Genomic DNA, 19,893 nt, shown 5'->3' on the forward strand with positions numbered 1-19,893 from the left:
TCACATTTTTTTTACAGGATAGCTTGTTAAATAGATACATCCATAATTTTAACACAATTTATCCTGAAAATGTCTTAATTTATCCATTTTTTTTTTCCTCCACAAACTCATAAATCTCTCATTATTTACATTTGATTATGTGTGTAAAAATTAAAAGGCAGAAAATCAAACCTGCAAAATCACATACAAGCACAAAACTATTTGCATTTATGTACTTTAGTAAATATAATAATTATGATGATGATAATAATTAACTGAAGACATACAGTAGATTTATTATTATTTTATTTCACAAAGATATAACGGGCTATAAAGCATTATTTATTTCTATGTTCTTTAGCTTGTGTGTTTTTGTTTCATTTAAAATGAAGGCATACCAAAAGATAAATAGCCCGTTATTATTTTGTTCAGCTTCATATCATTTTAAATATAAAATAAAACAAACAAGTGAAACAAGCAAGTAAAACTAAAAAAAAAGTAAAAGTAAAAAAAAAAAAAAAAAAGTAAGACAAATTTCTGGAAGTCTGCCACTGTACAAACAAACATACCAGTGCATTAAACAAACTAAAATACAGAGCTAGAAGAGAATCAACTCAAGAATTTCTTCAAAATGTGGAGTCTTCTTCAAACATATAATAAATTTTACCAGCTTGAGTAATTCATATAGTAGCAGCAAACATATTAACAATACCTCATGATTTTGTTACAAACCAGTCTTCATTCCTACTGGGAAAGAGCTTAAGCTGTCAGTTTTAATTTAATCCTACAAAATCTAACCACAGAGATAAACAACACAACAGTGGTTTACTGTAACTGATTTGAAATCTAAAAAACACCTTGGCCCATTTGTGAAAAACTGTGGGTTCAGCATAATCTAAAAAAACCAAGAAATATTTCATGAAAAAAATCCTTACATGGGTCAGTATTTCTAAGAAAAAAACATTTAAAACGGCTGCTATGCACTGTAGAAATTATTTTCTCAGATTAACTAAAAATCACTAAATAAACCGTTTTTATTAAAGCCAAACAAGTTATTTAATATTTCAATATAATCCTGACTATAGTGGGTTAAATACCAACGAAAGCAATTTTAAGGGATCAGGTAGAAATAATTGCTTAAATTAACAAATACACGTTCATTACGTGAAAGAACTTCTATTGTAACAAACAAGACTCTCATTAATGCTTGTTTAAAAATTTCTAAATTATAAAGACAACTTTTCACAGGTCCATGCAGTGGTCAGTGGTCACTCAGTGTTTTACTCTGAGCCATAGGCAAGATTTTTACATAAATATTTTTATAGCGATTTTCTGTTTTGTTACTTTAAATGAAGGCAGCAGTATGCGCTGCTGATGCTTTGATATGAAGTGGTTTTGATACAGGAGACCAAAGAGCAGTAGATGTTTGAGCAGATGCTCAGTGTCTCTCAGAGTCGGGAGAGCCTTGGCGATCAGGAAAGATGTGAAGCTGGGGATGTTCAATCCCATTGTTGTGAAGATCTTCTTGTTTCTGCAAACCATGAAGTTTATTCACAAGTTCTGTGATGAAGACCTGATGAAGATGAGGAGAAAAGCACATCATCACAGAAGAATCTTTAAAGACTTTACAAAATGTGTCAACACAGTATCTGAATAAAAACAACACAACTTAGAGATAAGACCTGAATATTTTTTATGAGTATTAACATGTCAATATCAGTTTCTCCAATTTTGTCAACAGAGGGCAGCAGAGGATGGAGCAGTGTTTGTAGTCCTAAAAGTTTTAGCTGGTTAGCATTGCACATTTAGCCCCTGCTGGTGGTTGTTGTAACTACATCATCTGGCTTTAGAAAGCATTCAGCAAAAAAAAAGAAATTCATTTTCCCTCAATTTTCTGGTTATTATCCCACAAAAAAATGTCTAATCATTAACACTGTTAGTCACTATTTCCTGCAGTGAGTCACTTTTATGTCTACAATAAACTCAAACACTATCTTTATTTAGTTAAAGATAAAACTTTAAAGCTATGTGCAGAAAAGGACAACACAACTTTGTTTGAAATGAAAGATCATGTTTATTTCCTATTGTGTGATAAAATTATAACATGGATAGCAGAAGGGAGGTAGAGAAAAGGGGAGAGAAAGAGGTAGGTAGACTTACTTCTGTGTTGCTACTGCAGGTATGAAGGATGTCCTACAAGAAATAAAAATAGAGAGATTTATTAAGGAGACTGACAAATCTTGTCCCGGCTGAAAATGGATTTGAATAGTTTAATGGTGGATTGATTCTTGTATTGCAAATAAGAGATCTTGTTAGTTAAAGGAATAGTTCATTAAATAATTTGTTCCAAAACCCTATGGATTTCTATCTAATGTGGAAAACAAATAAAGAAATTTAAATTGCTCATATAATATATATTTAGGTTAACTGTTCCTTTAAACCAGTTAAATACAGTATAGTACATACTGGTTTCTTCATCAGTAGTTTCAGAAAGCAGATACCTTAAGCTTCTGCGTCCTTTCTTCATCACTCTGTAGGTCTAGTAGCTCATCAATGTTCACTTCCTCAGGCATATCCTCTTCCTGTGAGGAGAGAAATAGTCACATTTAAGGCCTATAGATATATTTCAGTTTCAGTCCTCATCATAGCACAAAAACTGCACTCATTCAATTTACAAATGACTTGCTTCTTGCGTTAGACCAAGGCTGCATTTCATTACTAGTTTTACTTGATCTTAATCCTGCGTTCAACACTAGATCATGATATGCTTATAGATTGATTATAAAACCACATGGGTATTCAGGGACAGGTTTTAAGATGGTACTCCTACTTGTCTGACCTTTACCACTTTGTTTATTTAAATGGGGAATTATCTCAGTTAACGCTAGTAATGGAGTACTGCAAGGATCTATCTTAGGCCCTCTGCTATTTACTATCCCTTAAGTAGTATTATTAGAAAACAGTAGAAAGATTAATTTCCATTGTTATGCTGATGATACTCAAATATATATTTCAACAAGACCAAATTAAATTTCTAAATTATCCAAGCTAACAGAGAGTAGGAGATTGGATGACCTATATATATATATATATATATATATATAGACGGCATTTTCTCACTTGGCTCCTAAACACTGGAGCAGCCTGATATTGTTTAGGGATCAGACACACTAAATCTTTAAATCTATATTAAAGACATCTCTTTAGCCAAGCGTTCACATAATACATCTAATGACCCTGCACTCTACTTTTATCTAATCAAATGCATATTATCATTCCTTGCTTAAAATGTTATGAACAGCAGCTACACTAATTATTGTCTATCTGCTTTTCAGTTTCTGCCACGGGATGGTCATTCCGTTAATCATGATCAACATTTCTACTTGAATAGATGTCATTAACTAAGTGCTTGATGCTATAACTGTACATCTCTGCCATATGGACATCACTTTGACATACTGAAGTCACCACTGATAAATTGCTCTTAATTGTAATGTAGAAACATTATTTTCTGTGAAGCTGCTGTGCAATATTGTGTATTGTGAAAAGCACTGACTATACAAATAAATGTGAATTAAAAAAAAAAAAGGTAAACTGAATTTCCAGATTCTTGATGCATGAGATGCATAAAGCAGATGTCACTTAAAACCCAGCAGCTTTATATTGGTAAACACTGTGAATTTGCATGTTAAAATATATAATATATATTTTAATAAATATATATAAATCCGCTGTGAATATTTTTGTGTAATATTCCTTATGTGAAATTCACAAATTATGAAGTCACAAGCTCATGTGAAGATGTTTTGCATTTTGCTGCTTTCCAAAGTTCAAGATTGAATGTGTGTCTTAAAGAAGATCAATACATCACAGCATATTCTCTTAGCTTAAAAGTACACAAACCTTAAAACTACAGGTTTGTGGCACTGCAGGAAGGTGAGTGTATATTTTTAAATTTAGGATTTATTATTTGTTATATGTTGATTTTATTTAGAATATGATGTCATATCACAACCATTTCAGTGGCTGAAGAAATTTAACATGCTCAATGTCTAGTGTAACTGGTTAACCAACACTCATGGAATTTCACCATACAAAGCTAAATGTGACAGCACTTTTAAAATGCATATGGCACTGAATTTTTGCACTAAAAATGTCTAATACATAAAAATGGTCTAATAATAATTATGACAAAATGTTGAACACAAAAGAAGATATTTTGATTAATTTTGAAGAGCCAAACAGCTGGTCCCCACTGACTTCCACAGTAGGTAAAGAAATAGAATATGGAAGTAGTACTGTTTGATCACTAGCATTCTTCAAAATATCATCTTTTGAACAACATGAGGGTAAATGTTGTTGTAAATGATGACATACTGACCTATCCCTTGAAGCACAAAGGCTGTGATTTGATACACATTCACAGAAAATCAATTTGGAATGTTTGTAAGAAAAGTATAATGTCTGATTAATTAACAAAATGTTCAGAACAGATTCAGATGAATCATGGAAATGATCAGAATCAAGAGATTTGAGTTGTTTGGACCACTATTATGATACTAGGTGCTTTTGGATTGTTTTTTTGGAAAAGAGTTACCAGTACAAATCTTTTTAATTTTATTTGTTTAAAGAATTCACAGAAGATGGAAAGGCAGACAACATGAAGGTGCATAAATTAACAACAAGATTTTGATTTAAAGGAACAGTTTAGCAAAGCAACCAGCTCCCGCCTTTTTGCCCATTTTCGATTATCCGGGAGTCATGCGCTGCCAAGATGATAACGGAATAAATTTTAAAAGTAACCCTCCAAATCCTGATAATAATGCTTCCTCTATCCCATGTTGTCCTCTCACACCAAAATCCACCAACATTTTTGTTTAGAACTGCTGATCTCGCTTGTAAATGGTGCCTGATCTGTGCATATTTCTCTTCTGATTCAGACAGAGGACTATTTCACTGGAGCAAGCAAAATTATGTATAGAGGACACGTATTTTAGTGGAAGAAATGGTTTGAAGTTAAAAACGCCTTAATAATGAATTAGTACATTACAAACACACAGCCTTTAACTTTACATGACATTAATGGACTAGAGTGGTGTGAATTACTTGCGGATGATTGTGATGTTTTTTTCAGCTGTTTAGACTCTCATTCTGATGGCACCCATTCACTGCAGAGGATCCACTGGTGTACAAGCAATGACAAATATACAAAGTCGTGGCCTAGTGGTTAGAGAGTTTGACTCCTAACCCCAAGGTTGTGGGTTCGAGTCTCGGGCCGGCAATACCACGACTGAGGTGCTGTTGAGCAAGGCACTGAACCCCCAACTGCTCCCCAGGCGCCGCAGCATAAATGGCTGCCCACTGCTCCGGGTGTGTGTTCACTGCTGTGTGTGTGCACTTTGGATGGGTTAAATGCAGAGCACGAACTCTGAGTATGGGTCACCATGCTTGGCTGTATGCCACGTCACTTTTTTATTGCATTAATTGATTTGTTATCATGAACATACTAAGATACAACTAACTCACAACATAGTATAGAATGTGGTGGGATTCAGTCTAACTTAACAAGTTAACACCAAGTACTGCAACGATGTTAACATGATTACCAAAGCTCCAAATTGCCATCAGTATGGAGTACATCCACACAGCAGGTTAAGAGCTGGTCATGCAAGCCAGTGTGTCTCCTGATAAGGTTACGGATAACTACAGGGAACAGGGTTGGCGTGGGAGAACTTTCAAAATCCTGAAACCAACACTACCATTGAAAGGTCAATCAGAGAAAGATCCAAGCTAAAAGCCCTACCAGGGCATCAATGACCTTTCTTTTAACTCCAAATGCCACTGAAATGCTGTGAAACAAACATAACCCTTCACATGCTGAATGTACAGGGCAAACCTTTAGTAACTGAAAGTTTGTGCCTTTGCTTTAGATTCGTTCCTGAGCAGAGAAGCTTAGAAAACTGAAAAGTAGTGTACCAAATATCTTGAGAATTTTTATGTGTAAATATTCATGTCAATTTTTGGTTGGTCATGGTTAATTTAAAGCTTGTGGCAAGTTTTGGTTCGTCTCTGTAGTAATTCCCAAAATGTAATTCCCCCTTTCTGCAAATATTTATATTTGGGATTGAAGAGTGAGAATTTTGAACTATCTCTTTTTTCAAAATAAACCAAAACAAGCAAAAAAATAAGCTAAAACAACAACAACAAAAAAAAAATCAAGATTTTATTTTACCCCCTCAAGTGTACGTCTAGAAAAAACCTATGAGGTAGCCTAATTTTGAAAGTGTGGTGCCTAGTGTAAAATTATAAAACGTTATAACCCCAAGGGCATTTAAAAAAAAAATAAAAATAAAAAATATATTTTAAAATATTTTATCTGGGAAGAAATTGTGAGTAAAATATTTTTAAAAGTGTTAATCCTTATAAAGTATAAATAAATAAATATATAGTATAAATATATAAACATTTATACAGTATATAAACAAATAAAAAAGTCAAATAATAATTATGTTGTACATTCAAACTCTTTCATAAAGAGACATATTTTTGCATGATAAACTGCAAATAATACTGCATTCACTAATCTTACATGCTATAGAAAATCTCTGATAGAGCAGTGCACTAGCACTTCAGCGCCTCTCATGTCAGCTCAATCCAAACAGAGTAAAATGTCAGATCTTTTGTGCATCATCTGCCCTTAGGACTCCATAAACTGTGATGTAACAGTACGCCGATCCACATTAAATGCAGAAGTGCATGTGAGATCAACACGGGCTAACACAGTTTAGTCTAACTAATTACATTACATGCCTTTGATGGAATTGTCATCATTTATCCACAAGAAAAACCTTTTTCACAAGAAACCATTTTGTTATTCTTCAAATATTTGTGCAAGCAGAATAAATGATTTAATGCAGCCTGGGTTATCAGTGACCTCTTTACAAGCAGACCATATTAGGAACAAGAACTCATCTACAGGTCAGCTCTGAGATGTATATTGTTTATAAACATTCTAAATGTGGATCTGTTTTGCTCTTTGGTCCTTGTGATGCTGATATAAGCACTTTGGCTGAATTCATCCATTCAGTTTCTGATCATCATCAGACATTAATGCATTACCACTTCTCAAACTGAACTGATAATGTACATAAAATGCCTTTTATGCATTAAACATGTAACATTTGTGTCCTTTATTGTGAATAACATTAAGATCAAATGATGACCCAACATGGTATCAACCAGTACTTACTGTAATGCAGTCTTGGTTTTCTTTTCCTTCCATTTCAAAATGCACAACCATGTTAGCGTGTGCCTAATTTGGCTATCTTAAACCAAGGGACACATTAATTTGCATCTGAATACCACAGATTATGAGTGAATACATAACCTCTGACATCTACAGCAAGATATATGAGAATGGGTTTCTCCTTTCCTTTCAAAAGTTGATCAGCCTGTTTATTTAGCTACCCCAACCATGCATGATTACATTTCATAAAACCTTTCCATGTTATTTTTTAGCATTAAGCTTTGTTTTATGTATAACACTATCAGAAAATACTTATTTAGTACAATTGCTGTTAACTATTTCTCACTTTTTGGATACACATATGTCAAATCTGTAGTGCAATGGTTTGTGTTTAACCCACTGACATGGAATAAAAGATGAACCAGCCTCTGGACTACAAATAAACATGAATCTGTCCACTACCGGACACTAATCTGGGCTTTTTTTTAAGATTTGATAGAGCAGAGGACTAATGGTCCCGCTTAATGGGGCTTGTGATGCCCTGTTTGTGGACCAGTTGGTAGCGTGTAGTCATTTTCCGGGATGGGGGTGGAGGACAGTTGCAGGAGGGCTTTCTTTGTGTGATACAGTGACATATGTGGTCTTCACTTCTACAGCCCCCATCCCCCTTACTTATAAGAAACACCCCATGAGACAAATTTACCATCAATCAATCCCAGGACCATAAGAGCAGGACGTAGCTGGGTCTGCTGCTGACAGGAAATGAAGGGGGGGATCTGATTACAGCCTCAGTGGGGGCTGTTTCTTTTTAGCACCAACATCACATCATAAAGATGACTATTGGGATTCGTCCAGTCATTGTGTACTCTTAAAGAACTGGTAAAAGTTGTCACTGGGGTGGTACCCTTTCAAAAGGTACAAAAAGGTAGCATTTAGGTACCAATATTTACACTTTAGGAGCTAATATGTACTTTCAAGGTACTATTATATACCCTTTCGGGGTAAATAAGGTACAAAGATGTATGTTTTAAAAGGATATCATCCTAGTGGCAGCTTTTACACCTTTTTTTCTGAAGTTGTGTGATATTGTGCCATACTAGTGTGTACAGTTTACAAGGAACTTCTTTATGCTAAATTTTAACAAATGTACATGTGTGTGTGTATATATATATATATATATAAATCATGCAAATTATTGTTGAAGTTGTAAATAAAACAGATTATTAGAGTAGCTATTACAATGAGATAATATTTTATGTTAATACTTCATGTTTGTCACATAAATGACGTTTTATTCAAAATTATTTATTCTGTTTATTATTTCAATGTACAATCTAAAGCAGACATTGCAAAAGCAGCTAGACCCTGTTTAAAAAAATATATGGATTTACATGACAATAAAATGTTTAGAGATTTAAATATGCTACTTTAATTACTAACAGGCAAATTTGGAAATATACAGGTTGTGAAACTGCTGAAAACCACTGATTATAGATGTTGAAATTAAATGTGTTGCAACACCCCTCGATCTCCTCTACAAATTTTCATAATTATCGTGGGCAGGATGCCATGTGTGTTCCAGTGTCAGAGCTCAAGCATCTCCCTCCTCACATCCACCATCACAAAGCCCAGTGACTGTGAATGTTTACTGTTTTCTAGACGCCTGCTGGCATCCCAGAGCTCTCCATGTAAGGCAGCAAGCGCACCAACAAGTCTGGACCGCATCTTTAAACATTTAAGGTCGGGCCCCTGAACTTGTTGCTCATGGGAACTGGACCCTCTGAGGAAAAAAATCCCCTTTGTCCTAAAATAACCCAAGAAATGTAAACTAATTAGATATAAATTGCTAGCGTGTTTACTTGTCTTAGTTTTTTAAGCCTCAGAGGAACAGGATAAGTAGCCTGATGTAGCTTTACTATGTGTGCTACATCAGCAGAGTAAAGTCCATTTGGAGATGCAAATCATGTCACAGTTTGAGGTAAAAATCTTCTCAACTTACTTTTGTGGTCTTAAATAATGATTTGCCAAGAAGGATTACATAATTAATTTAGGAAGTACTACCCTTGTCTTATGATATTACAAGATTTTAAAGAATTTAATAGTGATATTTCTACTAATATTCATTTTCCATCCTACTGATGGAAAAATAAGAAAAAAGTTAACACTTTACTTAAAGACTTCATGTATAATGCATAATAAAATTAGTTTTAATGCAGTAATTATGTCTTGTAATACACCCATAATGCACTGTACAATCTCATGAATGTTTGTAATCACAGTGAATACATTATAACACTTAGCACGTCATTGTTACTTTGCATTTTAAATTCAGTTATAATTAGTTCAATTCTATCTATCTATCTATCTATCTATCTATCTATCTATCTATCTATCTATCTATCTATCTATCTATCTATCTATAGTTCAGAAAGCCTTTAAGTGCCATCTGAAATTTTCTTCTTAAATGACAAATTTTCTTCTTAAATGTCTCAGGAAAAATGCTCATTTTAGAAGAAAATTTTAGTATATACAAAATATACAAAAAAAAATTATAAATTCAAAATACTAGCTTTATAACACACACACACACACACACACACACACACATATATATGTATGTGTATATATATATATATATATTTACACACACACACACACACACACACATATATATATTCACACACACACACACACACACACACACATATACTTATAGAAACATAATAATATAAGTATTAAAACACACACACACACTCACATACACAAAATGTGCACATGTACAGTCTAAATAAACTAAAACTAAACTAAAATGCATTTCTATATATAGCCTAAAGAAACCCTACTATAATAACACATAGTAAAATTGGTATCAGCTTGTGTTATAATATATATATATATATATATATATATATATATATATATATATATATATATATATATATATATATATATTATATATATATATATATTCATGAAGGACACAAAAGGCTGTCGTTTCATGGAATGACCCAAGAAAAGGTTCACGCCCTTTATGAATAAACGTGCGGAATAATCAATGATTCGCACATCAAAAGGGACTCAATCAAACGTTATTTCAAAACTTACTTGTGGAATGAAAATCCTTTATCGTATTTTACCATCTTTGCCATCAGAAATTTTACATTCCATTCTGAATTCAAATGTGACACCTGCTTCACAATTTGGGACACGTAGACTAGATGCACATTTCCACGTGGATAGTGATGATTTTAAATCTTCCTCCCACTGATAGAAACTTTCATTATTATTAAATATTATTGCGTCTTACCAATTAATTAATTCCACTGACATATAATCAGCAATCAAGAAGAGCTTTATCAGCAATGCTGCTTCCATGTCATTAAATATTAACAGAATGTTATTCTTCATATTGAATTTGTATGTCATTTATTACATTTTATTGTGCTCGTGTAATATTATTCTTTGTTACAAGAGGACTCACCCTTCCCAAATACAGCTCGTCAAGTCCACAATCTATCCACTTTTCCACATCCAGACGCCTCTGGAGTTCCTTTCTGTTATATTTTACAGTGACTCGTGCTTGTCTCTTCTGCACGCTCAGTCCAGCTTCCCGGCTGGTACCACGGTTCGGTGAGTGGACCTTATTGTTATAACGCCTCCCCACCCGATTCGCAGCCATCTCCAGACTGACCCTCTGGATGCTGGACACTTGCATACAAATAACAGATCAGGAGTCTGGCGGAGTAGGTGTGCTGCTCCAGCACGAGGGAGCGCTGCCGCTGACACCTCCAGAGCGCGCCGGGCCGCAGGGTCCTAGCGCTGCGAGGTTACCGACTTACTTTCGCTATCGCTTGGGGTCTGGCGACCACCAGAGGGCCGCAAGAAGGTGCTAATAGTTAGTACAAAAATAAACTTTTGCTGAAAATATTACTTAGAGTCCAAACAACTGATAAAAACATCACAATAATCCAAAATAACTCTAGTCCATCAATTTGTAAAGTGAAAAGCTGCATATTTGTAATAAACAAATCCATCAATAAGGCATTTTTAACATTAAACTGTTGCTTTTGGACAAAATACCATTTCACCCCCTGTTGTTCTCTTACATCAGAATACAATCACATGTTTAGGACTGTTCTGGACTTTTTTCAATTTGTTTTGGCATATTTCTCTCCTGATTCAGGCAAGACGACTTTTTCACTTGTGAAAGCAAGATGGACTCGCTACAAACTCGTAGCTTTTCTTTACTTAATTTTTTTACTTTACTTTTGTTACTAGTCATGGCCTAATGGTTAGAGAGTCAGACTTTTACCCAAAGGTTATGGGTGCGAGCCTCGGTACCAACAGGGATTGTAGGTGGGAGGAGTGAATATACAGCACCGAACCCACAACTGCGCCAGGGCACTACAGTAAAAATGACTGCCCACTGCTCTGGGTGTGTGTGTTAGTTCATTACCCACTGCTTTGAGTCTGCACTTGGACTGGTGAAATGCAGAGCACAAATTACCATACTTGGCCACACATCACCTCCCTTCCTTTCCTTTCCTTTTCGTTTACAAGACATTCATTTATGGACTGGAGTCATGTGGATCACTTGTGAATTATTATTTATTAATCAGCTGTTTGGACTCACATTCTGACGGCACCCATTCACTGCAAAGGATCCATTGGTGAGCAAGTGATGTAATGTTAAATTTCTCCAAATCTGTTCTGATGAAGAAACAAACTCACCTACAACTTGGATGGCCTGAGGGTGAGTACATTTTCAGCAAATACATTTTTGGGGTGAACTATTCCTTTAAACAAACAAAACAATAAGGTTTATATTTGTATTATGTATTCCACTATTATGTACAATATTATTATTATTATTATTATTTTTTTACAGCAGGCTATAAGCTAGGCTATGTGCCCACAGTGTGACTAAATTCATCATATGTTTATTGCATCATCTCATTGTTTTGCATGGACAGTCAAAAGTAAGATTTTGCAAAGATGAATATGAATTTCAAAGAGTGCAATTTCAAGTATTTTGTGGAAAAGTGCTGAATGATGTTTGACAAGATTATATTCTGAGATGTTAGACAGGCTACTCTTCCTATTAAAAACCTAATATCATCCGTGACACCATCTATCTATTTCTCACAAACAACTTGACACAACCTCTATTATCAATTTTATTGAGGACTATTTATGATAATAATGGATTCAAAATGTTTCTGGAAGATATGTGCATATATGTTTTTAGAAGCAACTATTTTTTAATTCTAAATTGCATGCTTTTTTACATTTACATTTAGTCATTTAGCAGACGCTTTTATCCAAAGCGACTTACAAATGAAGACAACGGAAGCAATCAAAATAAACAAAAGAGCAATGATATAAGAGTGCTTTTTTCATTTCATGTCATTTCATCTGACATTTTATCTGATATCTGACAATACCGTGGTTAATTTGTCATGTGAATTGCGAAATAACTGTCATTAAGTAGATGCTTAGTAATACATTTACCTAGCCTTTCAGTACAGATGTTTCCCCCACACACAGACTGTTGTTGTAGCTATCATGGTGATGCCCACTGCTTTTATACTGACCTCATGAAATACTTTATCCCCCATATCTAAACCTAATCCTCTACAAACCTCAAGTAGCTAATCTTTATAGTTTCATTGAGACATAATTTATATGTGTATTACGCTGTTTCCTCACAATGATCGGCTAGTCATATGCAGTTGATTTTAGTTTTTGCTTCTCTTGAGGGGACATTTGGTTCCCACAGTGTTAGCAAAACCTTACCCCCACACAGTCTAAACTATATTGACTAATTGACAAAACAAGTGGTGTTCTGAAAAATATGCATGCAACTGCATCCTGAGGTTGAGTGCATATTCATATCCAGCGTCCAGAAATACATAATGCGAGGAAATTATTTGAGTTTCATATAGCTCAGCAGTGCTGCCTCTGCGGTATGAGGATCTTGTGAAAGACAAACAGTGACGTCACGTAAGAGGAAGTTGTTTGTTGCACTATTTCACAGTAGTGGAGACACACACCTGCTGCGTCTGCATACACGAGCTAGGCTGTATAGATTAAGGTTCGTATACATTGGCGTGGCCATAGAGTTCGTTAACTTTATTCGATTCGACCATAACCGAAAAGAGCTAGGACAGGTAGACGTGAAGTGAAGAATGGCTCAGGTGTGCTTCACTGCTTCCCTCGTCGGGTTTCTCTGTTGTCTGTCGGTTCTAAACGCGTGTAAGTGGGACCCTGACACGGAGCTCGAGCAGGGTCTGGACATCAGCTCGCTTGATAACGGCGCGGCTTACCTGGCTCACCTGCCGGAGATCACGGACGCAGAGCGGTGTCAGAGTGCTTGCTGTGAGAGGGACGACTGCCAGCTCGCTGTGATCGGGACTCCGGCGGACGACGGCAGGCCAGAGTGCATCCTGGTCAGCTGCATGAAAGACGGCAAAGACGTGTGTGTTTTGACCCAGAGCACACAGTTTAAGGTGTATCGCAAGATCCTGGATAGCGCTGATCAAGAGCCCCAAAACGAGGCCGAAGTTCGCTCTGTAAGCAGCACAGGTAACGTTAGGCCTAGGCTACTGTAAAAAAAATAATTCTAAACCAAACGCCAACATGTACCTGAACCCGGAAAATTACCATATGTAAAATGTAAAAATGAGCCTACTCTTGGGGGAAAGTTTGTGGAACATTTATGTAATAAAAATTAGTTGGAAAAAAAACAAAACAAAGACAAAGTATTGATTACTCGTGAGTCATGAATGTATTTTCAAAACATATTTACCAAAGATTTTAAGATATTTTACACTTGACCTCAACAAAATGTACCTTGTCATAAAACGGGCAAAATATGTTTTGATAATAAAAATAAAATAAAAGTATTGACTCATACACAGCTGGTTTTATAGCTTTCTTCTCACATTACTATAAATTTGTGTTAGTTGCATCACATAGACTTTCAAATATGACAAATAATATTTTAAAGCCAAACAGCTTTTTTAAAGGCATAACAATAAATAATTATGCCAAACTAGTGTATATTTGAATACCAATTTATTTGTTTTTAATTTTTTTTGTTTTTATCTTTTTCATGAGGGATTTTTTATTCATTATTTTTAAAATTATGCCTGATACACCAAAAAATACTAATTATAATAATAAATACAAGTAAATAAAATATTTCGTAACTACAAATAAGTAATGTTGTTATGTTATTAGTTCATGTTGTAACTTGTTTGCCCATATGTTACGTGTATGTGAACAACAATAAAGGAGAAGTGCAGCATTTCACGGAATATACAAGAGGTTGATAAGTGATATTATAATGTTTGTTCACTGAGAAACTGTTAATAATTATCTGTGATCTTAAATAGTTTGAAATAAACGTAACACCAAAAAGAAAAAAAGAGAAAATGCTGTATAGAAACCCTCCCCTTTTTCCAGGTAGTGGTGCAGCATTGTTGTCCACTGACCTGAGCAACCTGTACTTTTACAAGCCAGTACTGTAAACAAAGACTTAAACTGCAGAAGGGTACCTGAATGACATCATAATTTGTGTTACAACGAGAGATCTGAGGTCTGCAGTAATATCATGACCAAATGCATTGGCAGTTTGACTGCCATATTTAGGACAGTCAATACATGTACACTATATTAAGACTATTCCTTTTCTTCTGTCTTATCAGATCACTGCCGTCTCCCAAGTGTGGTGGGAATTTGCCGCGCTGCCTTCCCACGATTTTATTATGACGTCACAGATCAGACCTGCAAGCAGTTCATCTATGGCGGCTGTGGAGGCAACGATAACAACTTTAACTCCCAGGAGGAATGTGAGGCTTCCTGTAGTGGGGTGACAGGTAAATAAAAGACAATATTATGTATTTTATTATATATTGAAGTGCAGTGACAAAAACAGCATTAGATGACACACAAAAGGAATCTTCAGTAAGGTTTTAAGTTGAGTAATTTTATTAGATTTGTTGCAGCACACAGCTGATGATTGTATAATATGACTCAAAGGATCATCATACTTTATTTTCATGACTGGATTTGGATGACTATATTTATGCTCCACACAGTGTGTCAGCAGCCTAGTTAGGATGTAGTATGCAAGAAATGTGGCAAAATAAATGCAAATCTATAAACATCCTGGATTTGAGGCCAGCTTCCATTTGCATCTTAGTTAACGTTTGCATTGGCTTACATTGGGCACTCAGAGGAAATGCACATAAATTTAGTGTACTGAAAGAAAAACATTGTGTTTAATTGTGGATTTTGGGTTTAAATCTCAAATCGCATACATACGGGTATGTGAGGCACGTTGCAATCAGCGTAAAAGTCACTTGGAAAGGTTTTTAGAGCATATCAGACATGAGCTGACATGTCTGTGGTGATGAAAGATACCAAAATATGAGCTTTGGAAAACCATTTGACTTTTATTACAGCCTTTCTCCAGTGAAAGTGGGCATAAATCCAGTACCCATATTGTAGTTTGTGGTTGGCCGTGTGCTCAGAATGGTCAGTGTGTTGGTTCACATCTTGCAATATTTGAATAGAGTTGAGTTGATTTCCACTCAGAGTTCGTAGTAGAGTGTAGCCAAAGAACTTGACATGAGGCCTGTTTTATTAAATTACTCTCAGCAAATTCTCAAAGCTAAGCGTGTAGTTGTTTTAATTGTATGGGCTGAAATCAAAACTACTTCAGTCAAAGTCAGTTAGGTCTTCTTTTCTACAGTTTGGACAACTTCAGTGATTTTCAGTGGGTTTATGCTGAATGTTTTAACAAATTGGTTTCAATTTACACTGGGTTGTTGAATAACCGGTTTGGTGACTTCTATACAGATGGATTACCTGACCTTGACAAAAACATGACAAACACATTAGCTGTTTTTCTTTTACCTCTTTCCTCTAAAACATTGCACTTAAAAGTGATAGATTTAGACTGAGAAGGAAAGAGGAAAGGAATTTTTAGTTTTCTTTAATGAGTCATTGTGCTTTGTGCCTGCTGTATCCAAATGACCCTTTGTGTTCTGTGGAATTACAAGTTTTATGAGATGAGATGATGTTTAAATGGAAAAAGATCCCATCTGCTTCCAATAGAGAAGCTTAGGCAAAATCCTAGCATTGTCATAAGGAAATCATATGAAGGATTTTATTAACAACACTCTGGACTGTTTTGTGTTATGCAACGTTATTGTGTGTGTGTGGTGGTGGGTGGGGGGGTTGTGTGAGGGTGTGTTACAAATTGTGCAACCGTGTCCATGGGACATGCACTACATTTTTTTTATCGCACATTTCTTACTGTTCATTTTCCTTAGAAAACATGGAAAAGTTTTGTTTAGTTTGGTATTTTCTTACTGAATTACTGACCCGAGATTTTGAATGGGAGTGTAAGATAAGTCTAATTTTTTTAAAGACATTAATACTTTTATTGCATTCAACTGATCAAAAGTGAGTGACTTTTGAGCTTTCTATTCCTCAAAAAAATTTATTATCAATTCCCCACCCCCACACATACACACAACATTGATAAAAAGAAATGTTTCTTAGGCACCAAATTAGAATATTAAAATGATTAAAAAGGATCACGTGACACTGAAGACTGGAGTAATGACTGCTGAAAATGTCATATATTATATTAAATAAAATATAGTATCATTATATTTCCCAATATTACTGTTTGTACTGTATTTCTTATCAAATAAATGTAGGCTTGGTTTTAAAACATTTAAAAACAAACACAGGTACTATTGTATGTGACCGTTCATTTCCTGATTGCTATAAATTATTATGAAATTATAACTGTGTGCTTGCATCACAGTGAAGGTCATTCCAAGCACCAAGAAGGACCCTGTCGTTCCCAATTCTTCTAAGAGCTTTGAAGGTAAAATGCTAAGAATCTGTGTCAGATTCTATATCAGCTGTTATGAATTTCTCTATTTCAACCATTGCCAATAATGAAATAGTGAATGATTATACAATATTACCAAACTTTCTTTATCCTGTAACTTAATACAGAAACCTGTGCTGCGCCATTCGACTCTGGTCCATGCCGTGCAGCCTTCCAGATGTTTTACTTCGAGTCCAGCACTCAGTCTTGTAAGAGCTTCATCTATGGAGGCTGCAAGGGAAACCGAAACCGCTACAGCAGTGAGGAAGAGTGCATGGCAGCTTGCTCCGGGAAAAACTGTAAGAGACCAACAGGAATTCTCCTTCTGTTTTTTTTTATATATATATAGGCCGCTTTGATGGACATTAAATAAATGTATCATGTTTTGCTCAAAAATATTAAGCAGCTCAACTGTTTTCAATACTGATGATAATAAGAAATGTTTCTTGAGCATCTGATTTCTGAAAGATCATGTGACAGTATTACTGTATTTTTGATCAAATAAATGCAGCCTTGCTGAGACTTCTTTCAAAAACATCTTTATATATTTTTATTACAAAATTTAACATGTCTTGTGTCTCTCACTCGCAGCCTTCTTCCTAGTGGCCACCCTGGCCATCATGTCTGCCCTACTTCTGGTAGGTTTGATCCTGATCGCAGTGCGCAGAAACAGAAACAGAAGACTCTTAATACTGGATGATAAGGAGGAGTTACTGCCTGCAGAGGAGCAGGTGTCCTATGAGAAGCCGCCCAAAGAAGACTCATGCTAAAGCCAGAGGCCTTTTAGAGTCTGGTACGAAGATCCATCTCATGACACTCCAGCAATCAGCTGAATTAAAACTACTAAGTTACATTAAAGCTCCAAGTTAAGAGTAAAGTTTATGTTTCATTTATTGTTTTAATTAAATATTCTACACCATTTTTAAACTGTAAAAGTGGGATATGTTGGTTGAAATACTTATATTACCTTCTTTGTCATCTGCCACTTTTTATGGTTATAATCCTACATAGAAGTAAATCAGCTTTTAGGGATGTGGAATCACAATTGTTTTTTTACTTCACTTATATGTATGTATACATTTAGAAATTTGAATAATTGATTGATTGAGTTGTTTTTAAAGGCTTATAACACTCATGGCACATTTCTAGTGAGAATGATTCTATGTAAGTCATTAAATCATTACTACAGTCCATAGTCCTTGTTGTTCTTTGATTGTAAGCATATAAAAATGCAGTAGATATAAGAAAATAAAAATGCATACATGAGAAAATAAAATATACCATAACAGAAAATGTTTTGTATATATATATGAACATGTATTATCCTGTAGTAGCAGCAGTTGACTTTTGATGACTCTTTGCCCACTAATGAATGTCCTGTAACTGTGACCTATAACTGTTTAATTCATATCAGCCTTTACTTTTTTTTTTTTTTTTTTTTTTTTAAGCATTGTTATTTTGAAATCTTCAATAATAAAGGAAATTTATTCAATTCGGTTTCTTTTTCCAAGTACTGATTTTTTGATATGTAAGAATGTCAAAAAGCAATAGAGCAATAGAGCTAGTCACACGAGGAAGTGGTCAGTATATTTATTTAAATCCTACATTGCCTGTTGGTTTCAAACATCATCTTTGTCAGAAATTAGATCATTTTGGGTTTTACTCTTCAAGCTAAAATTCCACTCTCACTATAGCTCTTGGGTAAATAAGTGAACACATTTAAACCATTAGAGTAAGAGTTAACTATATAATGAAGGTAGATTATATCCAGAAGGTCTTGACTGAAGGATTTTTCATGAATGTCAGGGGCAGGTTGTCATGTGTGTTATATGTTATAATGTTTTACATGTTTTTTGCATGTTACCTTTTCCCTTTCCTCTGTTTCCTGAATTTAGTTTTTTCCTGATTTTTATTTTTACTGTTTAAATAATACTTAAAATATTAAATCAATAATTTCTGAAGCATCATGTAGTAATGGCTGCTGAAAATTTGGCTTTGCTATCACAACAAATAACATTTTAAAATGCATTAAAAATGGATAACAGTCATTTTAAATTATATTTCTCATAGATGTTTTTGGCAATAACTGTGTGAATGTTAATTAAATTAAAAACTTTCAACAAACCCTTTTTTTTTTTAAAGTCTATTTCTGAATATGTACATATTTTAGGTACATAAACATTTGTTAGAGCAAAAAAATAAAAAAATAGCCACTAGTTGTCATTCAAATTCACATCTGAATAGCCACTAGGGGGCAATAGTGGATTTGATGTTGGCAAAAGTTTTCAGGATTACAAGGAAATGCAAAGTCAGTTCTCTATTATTTTGGTCTTGCTTTAATTAGTATCATATGTACCACACTCCAATCATGAAAGTGTGTTTTAGATTCTCTAGTCAGTCTTTTACTCTGGATGAAAACTGTAAATAAAGAGTCACAGACATGAACACTTGTGAGAAAAGGAATAAACCCTCTTAGTATCTAGTTAAACAAAATATGTTTTACAAATCCATACTAATAATGTGTTTTAATTACTGTTCTATCATGTTTCTAAACATTTGTTGCTGTATGGGGTATGGGCACAGTGAACCTCATTTATAATTTGTTAAGAGCAAGTCTCACACACCGAGCAGCATTTGGAATCTAGGTTCTGTCTTTGTCTCAATAAACGTAGAGCTCTGAAATTAGGTCATAAAGACTGAGCGATTAGCTCATTTCCCAGTCATGTAAAATCACCCCCTCCACTCACACAGAACA

The 19,893-nt window shown here is 34.7% G+C and overlaps 2 protein-coding genes across 3 annotated transcripts; one reads left to right on the forward strand and one right to left on the reverse strand.

Moving 5' to 3' along the window:
• Window positions 1-268: 268 nt before the first annotated feature.
• Window positions 269-11,021, reverse strand: ppp1r14ab (protein phosphatase 1, regulatory (inhibitor) subunit 14Ab). Its single transcript, XM_019077280.2, has 4 exons — window positions 10,707-11,021; window positions 2,481-2,561; window positions 2,140-2,172; window positions 269-1,552 (listed from the first exon to the last, which is right to left on the reverse strand). The coding sequence occupies exons 1-4, from the start codon at window positions 10,938-10,940 to the stop codon at window positions 1,418-1,420; spliced, it is 483 nt and encodes a 160-aa protein (XP_018932825.1). The 5' UTR covers window positions 10,941-11,021; the 3' UTR covers window positions 269-1,417.
• Window positions 11,022-13,212: 2,191 nt separating this feature from the next.
• spint2 (serine peptidase inhibitor, Kunitz type, 2) lies at window positions 13,213-18,635 on the forward strand. 2 transcript variants are annotated; one of them, XM_042739405.1, is made up of 5 exons: window positions 13,213-13,810; window positions 14,935-15,105; window positions 17,070-17,132; window positions 17,267-17,437; window positions 17,727-18,635. In XM_042739405.1, the coding sequence occupies exons 1-5, from the start codon at window positions 13,414-13,416 to the stop codon at window positions 17,906-17,908; spliced, it is 984 nt and encodes a 327-aa protein (XP_042595339.1). In that variant the 5' UTR covers window positions 13,213-13,413; the 3' UTR covers window positions 17,909-18,635. The 2 variants fall into 2 exon arrangements, with proteins under 2 accessions (XP_042595339.1, XP_018932824.1); XM_019077279.2 differs by having other exon boundaries at window positions 13,217-13,810; window positions 17,730-18,635.
• Window positions 18,636-19,893: the final 1,258 nt, after the last annotated feature.

This window comes from Cyprinus carpio, chromosome B15 (assembly GCF_018340385.1).
Source record: "Cyprinus carpio isolate SPL01 chromosome B15, ASM1834038v1, whole genome shotgun sequence".
Lineage (NCBI taxonomy): Eukaryota > Metazoa > Chordata > Actinopteri > Cypriniformes > Cyprinidae > Cyprinus > Cyprinus carpio.